The 16819-nt window shown below is 53.9% G+C and overlaps 1 protein-coding gene across 1 annotated transcript; it reads right to left on the bottom strand.

Moving 5' to 3' along the window:
- Positions 1-1654: 1654 nt before the first annotated feature.
- Positions 1655-13531, bottom strand: PRKACA (protein kinase cAMP-activated catalytic subunit alpha). Its single transcript, XM_007954361.2, has 10 exons — positions 13510-13531; positions 8526-8587; positions 7965-8093; positions 6176-6274; positions 5080-5162; positions 4594-4720; positions 4411-4506; positions 4196-4318; positions 2175-2339; positions 1655-1780 (listed from the first exon to the last, which is right to left on the bottom strand). The coding sequence occupies exons 1-10, from the start codon at positions 13529-13531 to the stop codon at positions 1655-1657; spliced, it is 1032 nt and encodes a 343-aa protein (XP_007952552.2).
- Between the last annotated feature and the right edge of the window lie 3288 nt (positions 13532-16819).

Below are 16819 nucleotides of genomic sequence, written 5' to 3'. Positions count from 1 at the left end.
CCCGGCGCGCCAGCCCCAGCGTCTACCCAGAGCGCTGTCGGTCCCCGGCTGGACGCAGAGGGGAGCGCTGCAGATTTGGGGACCCCGAATCCAGGGTCAAAGGGCAGTTTGGCGCCCCTTCTCCAGCGCAGTGGAAGAGTGGCAGAATTCCATCTAAACCTGGTTTTACAAGCACTCCTGGCCAGGGCCTGTTCAGCCTGGACCCTGGGGTCCAAAATTCTCTTCTCAGCCCCCCTGGGAGTGAGTAGGTGGGTGACCGAAGTCAGGAATACAAACGACACTTTTTTTTTTTAAACAAAACTTTATTGGTAATAGTTTTCAAATATGTTTACAACAGCACACTGTTCAAGAGGAAGTCGCGTCCTTCGCAGCACACAGGTTGAATCGCCCCCGCGCCCACCCGGGGCCCCACTCCAGGCCTGAGAGCTCCTCCTGCGTTGGGGAGAAGTTATGAGAGGGATAAATATGGGGTGGCTCCCCAGCAGCTCCCCACAGAGCTACTTTTTCACTGAGAAAGAAAGCACAAATCAGACACAGGAGGGAGAGGAGGAGTGATGGACAGCTGACAGCTAAACTAGAGGAAGGACGTAGGCCACAGGGTGAATAAAACAGGCAGCTTCTCCCAGGCAAGCCTAGCCTTGAACCCTGGGCCAGTGTGTGTGTATGTGTGGGGGGCGGGCTTTGCCGCTTCCTTGTCTTTTTGCAGGGTTTGCCTTCTCAACTGAGCTGAGAGGAAGCAGGGCATTAAAAATCTAGCCGAGAATAAAATTAAGGAGTCTGCAGGGTGTTGCTGGGATGAAGACCCTGGGCCGGGGCTCACCCTCTAGCTTTGGCAGGGTAAGAGCCAGCTGCTTTGTCTGGCTCCCGAAGCCCAAGGGTGAAGAAAGGTCTGCTGGACACCAAGAGGGTATGGGCTTCCTGAAGGGGCTGAGACCCCTCCAGGCTTGGCAGGGAACCCTGAGGAGGGGGCAGGGGCGATTAGCAGCTCCAGGGCAGAGGTTCTAACCTCAGCTCCTTCCTTTACAAAATTTGCTTGCTTCCCAGCCTTGTTAAAATAAATCGGAGAATAGGGGGACATGGAAAGGAGAATGGCAGAAGAGGAAGGAGGGAGGCACTGGTGGAACTTAAATACTATTTTAAATGGTTTTCCTAAAAATCCCAACAAGCAGCCCACTGTACATGTCACTAAAATCTCTCTCTGGGAGGATCACTCTGGAGATTGGCTTTTCTGTTCATTCGTCCTTAGTTATGGGTCCCTGCAGTTTTTTTTGGGGGGGGGGCTAGAATTAAGCTTGAGCTCCTCTTTCTACACCCTGTCTCTGGATACACCAGCAAGATCTGGTCTGACTAGGGCTGAGAGACTCATTTAAAACAGGCAGAAGTGGGCTGGGGTTGGGAGACCGTGGAGGAGGAGGGAGGCAGGGAGAAGCGGTGGAGTGATCTGGCAGGAGGGCAGGGGGGTAGGGGGGAGCAGCTGGTGTTTCCATCCTTCCCCAAATCTGGGCTTCCTGCTCCTCCTACCCTTGAGGGTGGGGTGGGGGTAAAATTAGATGCAATGAACTCTGGGGCCCTCTGGCTGTTCAATTCAACCCTCCCACCCCACCCCCAAAAAAAAAAAAAAAAAAAAGAAAACCCACGGGGCACAGGCACACCCCTAAAACTCAGAAAACTCCTTGCCACACTTCTCATTGATGGAGACCCGGATCTCTTCCTCCTCGTAGTCGTCAAAGTTACTCGTGTCTCCCGGGCCTTTAAACTTTGGTATGAAAGGAGCTTCCACCTGGAAAGGCATCAAGAACCACCCAGACTTCATTAGTCAACATAATCATAATTACAACAATAAATGCAAGCGGCCTAATTTCATAAGATACTTACTCTGACCCAAGCTTGTGCTTAGTATTAGGGTGTGGACCCTTCTAAACAGGCCAACTCACCAATGGGGAAATACTGCCTAGACATGGGAGTTTCTGCCCAAGGTCCCAGAGTGACCAAGTGAACCCAGAATCCCAATTCTAGACAGTTCCACTGGCACCGCACTGCCTCCTCTAGGCTAACTGTCAGCCAGCCGGAAGCCTATCTTCAATTCCTTTTCCCTCTGTCAGGTGACCTCCCTTGACAACCTTGGCCTTCTGCCAACACCCTCAGACCACCCGTGGGGTAGGGGCTGGGCCCACCTTCCTCTGGTAGATGGCAATCCAGTCAGTTGTGGCAAACCACTTGTGGTTCTTGATGTCATTGACCCCATTCTTGAGGTTCCCGAAGCGCTTGGTGAGGTCCACCTGCAGGAGGTTCCGCAGTAGGTCCTTCAGGTCGGAGCTGAAGTGCGAGGGGAACCGGACCTGGGAGACGCAGGGGCAGAGATCGGTTGGTCGGGGGGTTCTTTTCTGTTTCGAGGGAAGCTGATCTGGAGCTTCAGGAAGCCCAGGACACTGCCTTCTCCAAACATCAGTCTTATCTGGTATAAGCCCTCTGCAGAATCCCATTAAAACAAAGTCTGCTGGGCCCACCCTGGAGGGCCGCATTCAGCAGGGCTGGCTGGGGCCTGAAAATCCGCATTTCTAACAAGTTCCCTGTTGATGCTGATCCTGCTGGAGAGGGAACCCCTTTAAGAACCACTGCTCTCAGGCCTGTGCTACAATGGCTCCCGTCTTATGTGAGGAAACAGTCAGCCAGGCTAAACAGCTTGCCCAAAGTCACACACAGGAGTGGGAGAGGGGACTCCATTACAAGTGTGTTGGACTCTGGAACTTGAATTCCTGACTGCTGCTTCCTATGTGGCCTTGCTGGGGTCTGGGGGCTTCTGAAATAGAAACACTTAAGAGAGAAATGGAGCTTTCTCTCTCTGCATAACTAAGCATCTTCCATGCCTTGGGGCCCTGACCGACTCTCTTCCAGAAATCTTCTACCATAGCTTTGCATCTAAGAAGAGAGGTCACTGGCTTTATAGCCACAAGAACTGACTTCAAGTCCGTGCCCTGCCACTTATATGCTCTGTGACTTTGAACATAGTCCTTAACCTCTTTGGGCCTCTGTCACCTCTCTGACATGGGCCAGATATCCCAGGGTTGCTGGGAGGCATGGGAAAGAGACAATACAGCTGATTGGTTGTAAGACTATAAAATGCTGCACAGAAAGGACTCATGATGGCCATCTCTTCTGCCATGGAACCTTCTATGACACTCCACGCAGTGACTGCTATTCTGCCTTGTGGCAGACACCTCATGTTCTCTTTCTACTGATGTCCACTATGTGTCCAGCACAGGTGACCGCACTCAGCAGTTGGTAACTTCTCCCAACTACCCTGAGAGGCAGGTGTCTGACTGGCCTTTTCTCAGATGGGGAAGAAAAGGTTCAGAGGGCGCTGAACCATTTGCCCAAGGTTTCACAGCCAACAAGTGGCAGGGCTGGGACTCAAAGCCAGGCCTGCTCTCCCAGATGGAGCTCGGAGCTTCTCTCCCCATTCCCAGGTGACTCTGGGCCAACCAGCACCTCCTGTGCTGTGCCAGGTAGGAGGGGAGCCCAGGGCAGAGGTGGGGCCTCCAGCCTCCCTTGGGCCCTTGGTACCTAGGCCAGTGTCTCCACTTACTTGCCATGGTGTGGTCGTGGGCAAGACACGCTCCCTCAGCAAGCCTCAACTTCCTCCCCTCTCACATGGGGGTACTACTCCCACAAAGCAAGGGACTGAAGACTGAAGGGGTTCACCTGGTGCCACTTAAGGCATTTCCCAGATGCAATGCAAGCCCTTACAGTTCTGCCGGCCCTCACCCAAAACCTCTGGATCAGGCAGTCTGCCTTTAGGAAAGGAAACGGGAACCGTATACCACAGCTGAGGGGGGCTGGGGCGTCACCTGGGAACCAGCCGGGAAATTGAGGAAAACGCACACCAAGGTGGGCGACTATGAACAACGAGAACACGGGGGGGGGGGGCAGGTGAGGTGGGGCAGGCGAGGCGGGGTTCTGTGCCAAAGAGCTCGATGAGACTCGCGCTTTGGAAGTTCTTAGGATGCTGGCCCCATGGGATGGGGGCCAGACAGGGAGGCTGCACTAGGTGTCAGCTCAGCATGGCCCTGGCCCAACTGAAAGACCATCTAGACCGTTCTAATAATGATTAGGGGATCTGTGGAGAGGAGTGTAGGCTGAGTGGAAAGAGGGCTGCCATTGGGGGTGGGGGCCAAATGCCCACATCCGGCCTCACCTTCCCAGAGACAATTTTTTCGTAGATCTGGATGGGCTGGTCTGCGAAGAAGGGCGGGTAGCCAGCTGCCATCTCATAGATGAGGACCCCCAGGGCCCACCAGTCCACAGCCTTATTGTAGCCCTGAGGCAAGAGTTGACAGAGGGTAAGGGGAGGAAGCCAGAAAGCATATGGGCAGAGAGGAGGCGAGGGTGGGGTGCTGGGGAAGCACCTACTTTGCTTAGGATAATCTCAGGGGCCAGGTACTCAGGGGTCCCACACAAAGTCCAGGTGCGACCTTTGACACGCTTGGCAAAACCGAAGTCTGTCACCTGCAGGCACAAGAACGGGCAGTTAGTGGGGAGGGAGGGTGTAGGCCATGGTTGCCTGGGGCTGTCCTCACCCAACCCAGTGGGCACCTGAATGTAGCCCTGTTGGTCGATGAGGAGGTTCTCTGGCTTCAGGTCCCGGTAGATGAGATCGAGTGAGTGCAGGTACTCAAAGGTCAGGACAATCTGGGCTGCGTAGAAGCGGGCGTGGGGCTCACTGGCGGGACAAGCAGGAGGGGGTGGTGAGTGCAGTGCCACAGCTAGCAGCACCCACCCACCCACAGCCGTCCAGCAGGGGGGCTGGCACAGCCACCTGACACTCCCAGTCCAGAGATGGAGTGCGCTCAGTCTACTACCTCAAGTTGTGATGTCTATGTCACTCTTGTTTTGTGGCAGCTGAAATATGCCAGATGCCTCGTCACAGTGGAAATAAAAACCCATCAGGACCTGGAGAGGCCACTGCCACATACGAGCCGGCTGGCTGGCCGTGTGCCCCCAGTGGTTTGGTCATGTGACCGTGTGGCCTATGTCAGGCTGGGGTGGCAGGGGCCTGGAGGGGCTGGGGTGGCCGCTCACCTGAATCTTCCGATCCTCCGTAGGTGTGAGAACATCTCCCCACCAGGCACGTACTCCATGACCATATATAAGTTGGAGTTGTCCTGCGGGAAGCAGCGTCTGATGAGAGCCCCGCGGGTTCTCAGAAATAAAATAAGGATACTTTATTTCTGGCTTCTGCGTATGAAGCACACACCAAGTGCCCAGCGCTGGGCACACTGGGTGACACAGCTCATTTCATCTGCCTGTGAGAACAGGGGGCAGCTGCGACCCTGCTGGTACCAGGGCAAAGTGTGAGGGTCACCTAGAGGTGGGCAGGAGACGTGGCTGAGTGCCCTGGCTGGAGAGAGGACTCGTGTCTGGGACTGTTTTGCTCTCATGGCCAATTGTGCCATCTATGAAAACAGGACCAGGAGCTGCAGAGCCCAGAATCAAAATGCAGGGCCCCTTGTTAAACAGTTATTAGGACTTCTGAGATGGCGGCAGCAGTGCATCACAGCGAGTGTGGGCAGGGCCTTGTGGGCACAGGGGCCTCCTGACCACACAGCTGCACAGCATCTGTGATCTGGCCCCAAGTGGCCTTTCCCAGCTCGCACAGCATCCAAAATAGCTCATGCAGGGTGCTCACAACAGCCCCACCAGGAGGGGACTGACATGATGCCCATTTTACAGATGAGGAAACCAAGGTTCAAGGCAACGACGTCCCCTGACCGGGGCCAAACGGCCAGGAAGCATGGTGCTGGGATTTGAACCCTGGCCATCTGGCTGCAGAGTCCAGGCTCCTTGCCTGTGTCAGGTTCTCATTGTAAATGGAGTGCTGATTCTCAGGGATGCTACCAAGTTCAGTGACTTGTCCAGGATTACTAAACTAGAGCATGGCAGGCCCAGGAATTGAACTTGGGTCTAGCCCAGCACCAGCCCAACTCCTGATCCCCAGCACCCCTCCTTCAGGGGTCTCAATCTTCTTCTTCTCATCTTCCTGGACAATCCTCAGTTGTCCTCGGCCTCAGCCCCACCCCAGGAACTGAGAGGCTGCAACCAGCCATGCCAAGCATTCCCCAGAGTGGTTTCCTCTCCCTTCTCCCCCACCCCTGAACCTGCTGCTGTGGAGCCACACCTTGAAGGAGAACTCGAGTCTGACGAGGAACGGAAAGCTGACCGCTTGCAGAATGCGCTTTTCGTTCAGGGTATGCTCGATCTGTTTCAGCTTCACCACCTGTGGGGCAGGAAAGGAGGACGGAGAGGTGGGAGCATGAAAGGCGGTGTCTGAGGCATGCCAGTGCCTTCAGCCAGAATTGTCTGTGGGCCTTGACCCACTGGGCACTGGGCTTGACGCTGAAGACACAGAAGAAGGCCAGGGTTCCCTGTCCTCCAATGGGGCACAGAGTCCAGGGAAGGATACATGAGTCACACAGCCTCAGCCCAGAGGGGCCTGTGGAAGCCCAGATAAGGGGCCTGGCCCAGTTAGGGGTAGGAGTGGTGGTCAGAGAAGGCTTCCTGGAGGAAGGGGCACAGGAGTAGCTCCAAGGGGTGGGGTGTTTACAAACAGCTTCCATTGGGTCTAGAGCACCCCATGCACCCACTGGGACCTTGGGCTAATTCCTTCTCAGCCTTCAGCTGGCCCCTAATGGCACAGAGCACGAGCCAGGCACCTGACACGTACTTACTCATAGGATGTCGTGGGAGTCCTGTGAGAGTGCACTATGAGCATGCTAGGGTGGAAGCCCACACCCAGACGGGTGAGGTGACTTGCACGAGGTCACAATGCCCATCAATGGCTGGCTGGCACTGCACGCAGGCAGCCTGACCCTTTGCGCTCTGAACCACTGCTGCAGGTTTCTTCTTTGCTCACAGCTGCGCCCTCAGTGTCTACACCAGCACTGCCTAATTGTCACCACGAGCCACGTGGGGCTGCCGAGCACGCGAAACATGGCTGGCTTGAGTGAGGCAGTGAATTTACTGTTTTAAATAGCTAAACTTCAAATTTAAAAACAGACACTTGATTTGTTGTCGTTGTTATGTGCTGTCGAGTCAGACCTGACTCACAGCGACCCTTCCTTGGGTTTCCGAGGCAGTATCACTACAGAAGTACATTGCCCAACCTTCCTTCCGAGGAGTGGCTGGTGGGTTTGAACTGCCCGCCTTCTGGTTAGCAGTCAAGTGCCTTAGACACTATGCTACCAGAGCTTCTGACGCTAGATTTAGTGATTGGAAAACTTTCACACATGTCGGGGACAGCCTGGGCTGTGAATCTACTTGATCATGTCTTTCTGATGAACATTTACCATCTGAGTGGAGACGTGTTGTAAGTGTCAAATACTTGCTGGATTTTGAAGACGAAGTATGGAAAGAAGAATGTAATATATCTCAGTAGAAATGTTTTTACACAGATCACACGTTGAAATGATAATACTTTAGATGTATTGGCTTAAGTGAAACATATTGCTAAAATCAATTTCACCACTTCCTTTTCCTTTTCCTTTTTTTCAATGGAACTAAAATGTTTCTGTTTCCTAAATTTGACATCACACACATGGCTTGTGTTGCACTTCTCCAGGACTACACTGGTCTAGAGATTCCCTAGCACAGGCCAGGGTCTCAAAAACATGTGCAGAAGGAACAAATGTCCCTGTCAATACCCCTGTCCCCATGAAGACTCCTCAAACTGGCTCAGAGCCTGGTGTCCTGCCTCTGGGCCCTCCCTGGGCACTTTCTGACCCTGTTGTCACCAGACCTGGTTTCACATGGGCCGTTAGCCTAGACAGGAAGCTGTGTGAGGGCAGGACTGCCCCTTCTGGTCTGGCGCTTTATAAGAGCTCAGGAAAGTGTGGGTGAGTGACAGGGCAGAAAGAGCCCTCTGGGTGGTGGCGAGAACAGCCTGGGCACAGGCCTGGCAGCCGGCTCACCTTCTGTTTGTCGAGGATTTTCATGGCATAGTGGTTCCCGAGGTCCTTGTGCCTCACCAGCATCACTCGCCCGAAGGAGCCCGTGCCGAGGGTCTTGATTCGTTCAAACTGATCCAATTGGGCTGTATTCTGTGGGAGGAGGGGTTGGGAAGATCAGGGACCCCCTGTCCTGAAGCCTACTGGGCCCAAGCCTGGGTATCCCCTTTGCTACCGGCAGAGGGGGCCCTGGGGAGGGGGTGGCCTGAGTGGGGTGAGGACGGGGACAGAAAAAGATGGCGGAGGACACATTCCTCAAGGCGGATGGCAGGGGCCAGATCCGGCCCTGGCTGGGGGCCCAGGAGCTGCTGGCAGCTGTGTGGGGGGGCAGGGGCTGCCAGTCGGGAGGGGGCAACAGGGTAGGGGAGCCTGGCCATGGGCAATCGAGTGCCTCTGCCTGGGAGCCTTCATGGGGGTGTAAGGAGCCTTCCCTGGGGACCTTGAAGCTCTAGCCTTGTCACAGGGATGCAGTCAGGGGGTTGGCCCATGAGCTCACCCCTCCCACGGTTCCCTACTGGGGCTTACCTGGGCGGGATTTTCCCATTTTTTCAGAAAATCTTCTTTGGCTTTGGCTAAGAATTCTTTCACTGAAAGAAAGAAAGAAAGGGGAGCTTAGATGGAGCCCCCACCTCGTCAGGGCAGGCCCAGGCTACTTCTGGGGAGATGCCCATGTGTGGAAAGTGGGGTAGCTGCCTTGCCCAGAGCCTGACTTTTCCTCATTGCCTTTGGGGTGACCTGGCTGAGCCTATGGGCAGCTTGGGGAGGCTTTGATCTGGGCTGGGGTCCAGGCCTCCGTACTACAGGGAAGTAGAAGCTGGCCTCAATTCCATCCAAGAAAGGGGTACAGGGTGACTTGGGGGTCACTCTAGGGGGACAGAGAGCAGCAGCCAGGCCAGCCCACCCCCACTTGCCCCAGTTCTGACCAACATTCCACTGCCGGAGAAGACGCCAGCCGAGGTATTTATAGCCTAGGGATTTGGCTGCTCCTCCAACCTCTTCTCTGGGGAGGCTGGGGCTGGGGGAGAGGCCTCTGGGGCTTGGGTAGCAGGCGTCCTTGGGGGGCTCAGCTAGCAGGCACCCTTGGGAGGACTCAGCTGTCATCCTGGCCCCCAGCTGGCCTTTGCCAATGTCAGGGTCCTTGATTCAGAGCTGGTTCAAGGGAAGTCACCTCCACAAAGCCTTGCCTGATACCTGCCCCCAGGGGCCCCACAGCATCCCAAGGCGACCAGTACCCGCCCATTAACCTCAAAGACTGTCCCCGCAGGCCTTGGCTGGCTGCTTCACCTACACTATCTCGTTTGATTTGCCTGCCAACCTTTTAACCATTCTCCCCACTAAACAGTCTGGGAAGTTGAGGCTTAAAAGCAGCCACTCTCGCCAATGTTGAGAGGCAGCCCAGTAAAGTGGGCGAGGCCAGGTTTGTGGGACAAGATCGTGTTCAAATCTCGGTCTGGTCTCTGATGAGCTGTTAGATTTTAGGCAACTGACCTCATCTCTCTGGTCCTCAGTTTTCCTCATCTGTAAAATGGGGACAATAGTAGGAATGACTTTGAAGAGTGGTTGTAAGAATTAAATGAGTTTATCTTTGTAGAGGGGATTGAACAGTGGCTGGCACAGGTTAAAATCACACCAAACCAAACCCACTGCCAGCAAGTCGATTCTGATTCATAGCAACCCCATAGAACAGAGTAGAACTGCCCCATAAGGTTCCCAAGGCTGTAAATTGGAAGCAGACTGCCTCATCTTTCTCCCATGGAGTGGCTGGTGGGTCTGAAGCATCGACCTTTTGGTTAACAGCTGAAAGCTTTAACCACTGCACCCCAGGGTGCTATATAAATGTTTGCCACTAATTTTACTTTTAAAATTGGGAGGGGAGGAGAGGGAAGATTGCTAGACATGTAAGAGACAAGTATTGGTTTGGGTGAAGGGAAAGGCAATATACCAAAAGCAAGTGACTGACACAATAACACTAAGGAAAAAGAAGACAGAGAGAGGTGCACAATAGGGACAGACAACAAAGGTAAACACTTTCACATACACAATCCTGCATTGTCAGCAATAAACATCAACCTACAGGTGGATACATAGGCAGACAGGCTAAATGATCAGGTATGTCTAGGCAAAAGGAATATACCCATGACCGTATATAAGTTTGGCAGATGATGTTTCTACATATGTATTTGCATGTGCTAAAATAAATAAATGAAATAACTGGAGTATAAAATATATACATGGAAGCGGGCTAAGTACACAAATCTCAACTACTCAGTCTGCTGGGGTCTAATGTTACAGACATGGTTGTGTAACTATCACCAATTCCCAGGTCCTGCCCCTAGAGCTTTCTATGTGAATTCTGACCCTGCTGGGCAGAAGCTGCTATTATTCCCATTGTACAGACGAGAAGACTGAGACCCTAAGGAGAGCCAGATGCTGAAGGTCACTGACTCTGTTGCTCATGAGATTAACTGAGTCACTACCAACTCAGTTGGTAGTTTCAGCCCTGGACACAGTGCATCAGGGAGGCTGTGGGCAGAGCTGCCCTCAACCCTTGATGTTCTGGGGACTGTTTCCATGCCAGTCCTAAACGTTGGCTCTGTCAGTCATCTGTCTGTCCCCAGCTGCGTGCGGTACCAGGAACCCCTCGTGGCCTCATGGACAGTCAATGCTCCCCTCATTGTCCCCAAAGCTCTCCATCACTGTTCCCTAGTCCCCTCCATGGGGCTAGGAGAATGGCAAATGGAGGAGACACTAGTGGCCAGGAGAACCTGCAGAGTGACCCGGCTTCAGAAGAGGCAGGCAATGAGTAGCCAGGAACCCTAGGCTGGCACCTGGCAAGGCCACCAAAGGCCAAGAGATCTCTCTGCGTTTGGGGATTAAACCACTTCCAACACTTTCACTATCAAAGCCTTTTTAGCACACACCACCTTCCTCAGAAACCCCCAAATGGACCCATGCCAAATTCTGGATGAAAGTGGGGTAGAAGGTACCCTCTTGGGGCTCTACTTTCATCCAAACAAGAAATAAATGAAGAGGGCTTGGGAGGAAACTAGAGCATGCTCAGTCCTGCTTCCTCCCCAAACGGCCCTGGCTTAGTGGGTGGGAGCCCTGGCTATCTGTTGTACCCCACTGAGGGGCTGGGAAGGGCCTTTGCCCATCAAAACCAAACCAAACTCACTGCCATCGATCGATTCCAACTCAGAGCAAGCCCCTTTGGGTTTCCGAGGCGGTAAATCCTTACGGAAGTAGATCGCCCAGTCTTCCTTCCATGGAGTGGCTGGTGGGTTTGAACCTCCAACCTTCTGGTTAGCAGTCAAATGCCTTAGGCACACACCATCAGAGCTCCTTCCTTTGCCCCTAGCAAAGCTTTTCTCTGGCCTCTCAAAGCGCTGAAGGGCCCAGGCTGTGTTCTCTCTGATCAGTGCTGTCAACTTGCCAGATTTGAGGGAGGGGTGGGGGAGGGAAAGATAGTGCCAGGAAGAGCAAGCAAATAGATAATGGCAGGGGGAAGGGCACCAGGAGCCCCTACACTCACCTCTGCTTCCTGCCTCTTCCAGCAGAGGGTGGGGATGGGGGTGGGATGGGGTGATCTGAGGCCCATCTGCTCCTGGCCAGGGAGGATCAGGGTGCTGGCTGCGGGTTGGGCCTCCAAAGGGCTTGGCGCAGGTAGTCCAGGAAACGGACTGTCAGGTGGGCCCAGAGAAAGAGCTGCAGCCACAGCTGGAAGGTGGTCTCTGAGTCCTCACCCCAGCCACTGCCTGATCCCAGATCCATCCAACCACCCTGGACTCTCCCTGGAATCTTTCCTTTGCAGGGAAAACCAGACCTTTGGAGCCTGTTCCTCGGAGGGCCTTGGGGACGGGCAGCAGAGGAGGAGCTGGTTGCCACGGAAGCACTTAAAGGTACCTGCCCCCAGCTGGCCAAGGTCTACAAGTCCCTCCTTGGCAGGAGGTGGTGGGAAGATTCTTCTGGGAATGTTTCTCCTGGCTGCACTGCCTGCCCCAGGGCAGGAAGCTAAAGCTAATTTCCCATTCCAGGGACTTCATTGCTCCTACCAAGTCAGGCCCTGCCTTCTTCACTGTGTGTTGGACTGGCCAGGGGATGGCACCTGACTTGCCCAGGGCAGTGGCCTCTGGGCAGAGAAGGAATTAAGGCTCAGGCAGCAGCCAAAGACACCTGGAGGCTAAAGAGCTCCCCCCCCCCAACTTTGTTAATTAGCTGAAGGAACAGCTGAAGAGACAGGGAGGGGGCGCAAAAGCCACCTCCATTCATCTCCTGAGACCCCTTTGAACCCAGAGCCCCCAAATCATCCTACTCAGAGAGAGAAAGGGGTACATGTGGCTCTTTGTCTTGATCCTCTGTGGGAACGGAGAGAGGAAAGGCATTCTGGGATGTCCTTGGCCTCTGTCAAACCTTGCCCTGCGCTTGGCTCCCTCTCAGTCATGAAAGTCCAAACCGGAAACGGAAACGAAAGGCTAAACCCAGAGATGGGGGAGGGGGAGGCAGCCTTGACCATCTTCCTCCTTCCTTCCAGATCCCAAAAGAAGGTGAGAGTAGGTGGCAATCTCTCCAGGAGTGCCTGGCACCCATGGTCCCTGCTGGCAACAGGAAGTGGCAGAGAAGGGGAACCCAGCCAGCTGTGGGTCTGTAGAGCCTGCCACCCCCCCCCACCTCCACCCTGGTCCTGATTCCATTTGGGGACACAGAAAACAACCCAAACACCCCTAAAAAAGCCAGGGTCACAGCACGAGGCAGAAATCTAGAAATTCCCCTGGGAATGGGGAACTGCAGCAGCACACTGTCACACTGGACAAAAAAACATGTCCAACTTCATGTCCTCCAGACAATAATCTCAGGATCCTCTACTCTCTCAAATCTGGCTGTCCTGGGAATTCTGGGGTAGGGATGCCCAGTCCGGGAGCCTCAGAATTCAGGCTGGCTGATTCCAGTCTAATCTTTGCACTGGACTCCTTAAATTTAAGTTGGATCCCACCGCTGGAAAGGACTCCAGTTTGAGCTAAACTTCAGCACTAAACTAGACCAACCGCTATTCTAAACTGAGCTCCAACACTAACGTGGACCAATCCCTATTCTGAAATGGACCCAACAATGACTGGACTACCCCTCCCCCAGTCTTAATAAACCCTAATTCTGTACAGGTACCAACTTCCATTCTGAGATGGACCTCAACAATGGCTGAACTACCCCCTCAGTCTGAGCTGAACTCTAACACTGGGCTAGACCACCCTCCAGACTGAACTGGATGCCCACTGGGAGTGGGCCACAGTTCCCTGGTCTGAACTGGACCTTTCATAGTACCCCACCCCCTCCCGCTCTTCCCAGGCCCCACAACCCGGTCGTTAGATTGAGAGGAATTTCCAGGGTGAGCTGGGAGTTCACTGACTACTTTTCTCTGCCCGCTCCCCAAGTCCAGTCCCATTGCTGCCCTTCCCCATCTTGGGGCGCAGGGGGGTGACTGGGAAGTTACTATAGCAACAGAGCTCAGCCTCACCATCCGTGGGGTTGGAAGCCATCATTCAGTCTTTCTCTTGGGGCACCCGGTGTACGGTGGCTGGGAAGGCTCATGAGACCTGTCACATCAGTTCGTGCACCCACCCTCCAGAGCCCCACCTATAGAGGGAGCCAAGGAGTTGAGTGGTGGGGATAGGAAGGAAAACCCAACCTGGTGGCCAGTGGAGGGGCAAATAGGTCCTTCAGGGCTACCGTAGCCCGGATTGGGCTACAGGAAAAGTTGCTTTGGCAAGACCCTCTTGGGCTCCCATACAACTTCCACTGCAGATGTTTGGCCCTTTTGGGCTTCTGTAGGCTGTTAGAGGCCTACGGTTCCTCCCACCTAAAGACTTCTTGGGGGCCTTTTTACTCTCAGTGCCTGCACTGGCTTCTCTCTCGGGCTTGAGGAGTATCTGGGGGGCTTCCTCTCGCTACCTGTGCTCCGTCCCCTGTGCCAGCTTTTAGGGGTGTTCTCGGCCCCATTTGGCTGCCTGTCCAGGGACCTCTTAGGCTACAGCCGTATCTCAATTCTTCCAGCCTGGCCCGTCATTCTTTTTTCTCTGCCCTCCCAGCCCTTGTCAGTGGTTTGGCATCTCTGGACACAGATTCCCCACGCCCACCCCAAGGTTCTTTCTAGATCCCTGCCCTCATGAAACGTGGCAGACCCTGTCCTGGCCTGGAGATGGGGTTGTAGGGGTTGCGGGATGGTTAATTGATACGTAGCAAGGCTCGGGCATTTTTCTTACCCTAGTAGGGCTGGTGTGTGGCAGATGAAATTCAGGTGCCCCCTGCAGGCTGGCCTGGCTACTGCCCCTGCCCCGCCCTGGTCAGAAGAGGGCAAATTTAGTCTAATTCCATCCTGTTTTAGAGCTTCCAAGCAAAGAAGGGCCTCCTTCCTCATCCTATTTTCCTCTCTGGGAGCTCCTGCCAAAGCTTGGGGTGAAAGTACAGCTTAGGGCATTTCCCAAAGTGTGACACTGGTCCCACTGGTTGCACGTGAAATGATTTTAGGGAGTACACAATGTTTTATTTTTCTAGTTACATAACGCACTGCTATGGAGTCATACCCAACCTATAGCAAACCCTCCTTGGAATTCCGAGGGGCTATCACTACGGAAGTAAACTGCCCAACCTTCTTTCCAAGGAGTGGCTGGTGGGTTTGAACCACCAGCCTTCTGGGTAGCAGTCAAATGCCTTAAGCACTATGCTACTAGAGCTCCTTTCTAGTTACATATGTATTTTAATTTGTATCAGAGAAAATAGAGCTGGCTGAGCAATGTCACAACTTCATTTGTATTATTACTCAGGACCGGGGGTCAAGGTTTACATCAAAGAAAAGTGAGTCCAATTTTTATTATTTTAAATTAAGAATGTATGAATGACTAGAGCAAAAGTTGGGGAGATGGCTTGAGAATCTGAGTTGGGCAGTCATGGGATCCTCATAGATTTAGATGTGAATCTTGCTCCTGTGACGTCATCTATGTCAAACTCAGAAAGCCTGTTTAGAAAATTTGGATATACAAGTAGATCTATGGAGACTGTTTAGGCTGGCACATACTAGATGTCCAATACATAGTGGCTCTATTTCACCATGACAGTCTATTCCTGGGTGTCTTTTGGCCTGGGCTCTGAGAGAATAAGCAGTTCTTTCCAGTGCCTTTTGGGGATCCTTTTCCCTGTGTGGCTTTTCACCCCTACTGCGTGTGCTTGGTACGCCTTGAAGGTTTCCAGGACTATGTCATTTCCCCAACTTTCAACTGAGCCACTGCAATATATAGTTGCCTGCCTCCACCTGCCACCTCCTAGTGGCCTCACCTGCTGGAGGCTGGCCCCTCCCTCTCTCCCCAGTCCCCTCCAAGCTCATGCCCAGACCTTTTTTGGACACTACCCACCTGCTCCTCTGTCATCAAGTGCTCAACTACAGGCACTTGCCTTCCCGTCCCCTGCTTACTGGTGACATGTCAGGCCTCCCTGTGGCTGCCTGGTTCCTCTAAATTCTGCTATTTGAACCCATATGGGAATAAAGTTCCCTACCTTGCAGGCCCACCTCTTTCTGGGAAGGGGCATTCAGGGGGCTGAGACACTGGTGTTTGAGACCAGGAACGAAGGAAAGGGTGGCTTTATTTCTGGGTAACTGGACGGGACTCTCTGGTGGGGCCTACCTTTAGGCCTAGAGTAACAACTGAGGAGCTGGAGGACCTGGGGAAGGGGCTTGAGGCCATTTTTGAAAGCAGTTCCAGATGGAGAATCTCTCTATTTGGCCTGAAAAGACCAGCACAATGTGAAGGCAGGAGGGAAAGAAACAGTCTTCTCTCTGGCTGGGCCTTGGAAATGACCAGAATCTGTCCCTTGGCAAAGCAAGTCACTAGATGTCACCCACTACTCTCTTCAACTGCCCCCATCTCTTTTCTTATCGTCCCAGCTCAAGCTGAAGGAGCACTCCGTAAACCCAAGCACTCTTCACCCCTCCACTTTTCATTCAGCGCCAGAAGCGGGTGAAGCAGCCCAGGGGACCTGGTGAATGACGGAGCCTCAGTTGTGAAACAACCATTTATTGAGGGGCCCTCCAGGAGCCTGGAGCTCGGCGGCCCAGCAGGAGAGGGGAGGGGCTCTGCAGCTGCCCCCACCCCCACCCCACCCCCTGGGAAATAAGGAGGCAATGAATCCCAAGAAAATCAGCTCAAATTTGGTTTTGAAAGCACTGAAGCAGTTTCCTAGCTTCATAAACAGTCTGCTCTCCCAACCAGGGACAGACGCTTACTTGGAGGAGGAAGCAGAGGGGCTGAGAGTGACAGAACGAAGAGAGGGGCAGAGAGACGCAGGAAGATCCTGTGCCCCATGCGAAGTACCACAGAAGGGGCAATCAGTGCTGGGGGTGGCTTGAGGAAATGCTCGAGGGTGGCAAGAGGTTGGGATAAAGTGACGAAGAAAAGGGCAGGAGAAAGATGGCGGGGGCTAAAGAGGGGAGGGGTGTGGTCACCAAGTGGCCAAGGTCCCTCCAGGCTGAGGTAGACCCCACAGCACTCCCAGACTGCCAGAACCTTGGGTCGGGGTCTGGCAGTGGGTCCCATCTGTGTGAAAAGTGAGGAAGTGGAAGGATTAGAATTTGGGGAGAGGGGCCAGGAAGGGAGGGGGGTGGTGACAGGGCTCTATGTGGGGCCCCAGCGGTCATACGTGCCGTGGTTGGCAGTGACAGCTGGGGGAGGACACTGCCTTTGCAATGAGGGCAGCCTTTGGCAAGGGTGCCCCTATGGGGGCTCTTCTGCGCGCCCTCTGTCCCCAGCCTTGGACAGGCAGGGGCGCTGGGTATA

The sequence above is a fragment of the Orycteropus afer genome, unplaced genomic scaffold (genome assembly GCF_000298275.1).
Source record: "Orycteropus afer afer isolate SDZICR_OR568_19922 unplaced genomic scaffold, OryAfe1.0 scaffold00460, whole genome shotgun sequence".
Classification (NCBI taxonomy): domain Eukaryota; kingdom Metazoa; phylum Chordata; class Mammalia; order Tubulidentata; family Orycteropodidae; genus Orycteropus; species Orycteropus afer.
This window is presented reverse-complemented; position numbering and strand designations above follow the sequence as displayed.

What these genes read in the sequence shown, in the direction of transcription:
- PRKACA (XM_007954361.2), bottom strand. Translation starts at nt 13,531, where the DNA reads ATGGCTTCCAACCCCACGGATG. An exon ending in ACCAACAGGGCTACATTCAG is followed by an intron (nt 4,507 to 4,593) that starts GTGCCCACTGGG and finishes TTGTGCCTGCAG; the next exon opens with GTGACAGACTTCGGTTTTGC. An exon ending in TTGCCATCTACCAGAGGAAG is followed by an intron (nt 1,781 to 2,174) that starts GTGGGCCCAGCC and finishes ATGCCTTTCCAG; the next exon opens with GTGGAAGCTCCTTTCATACC.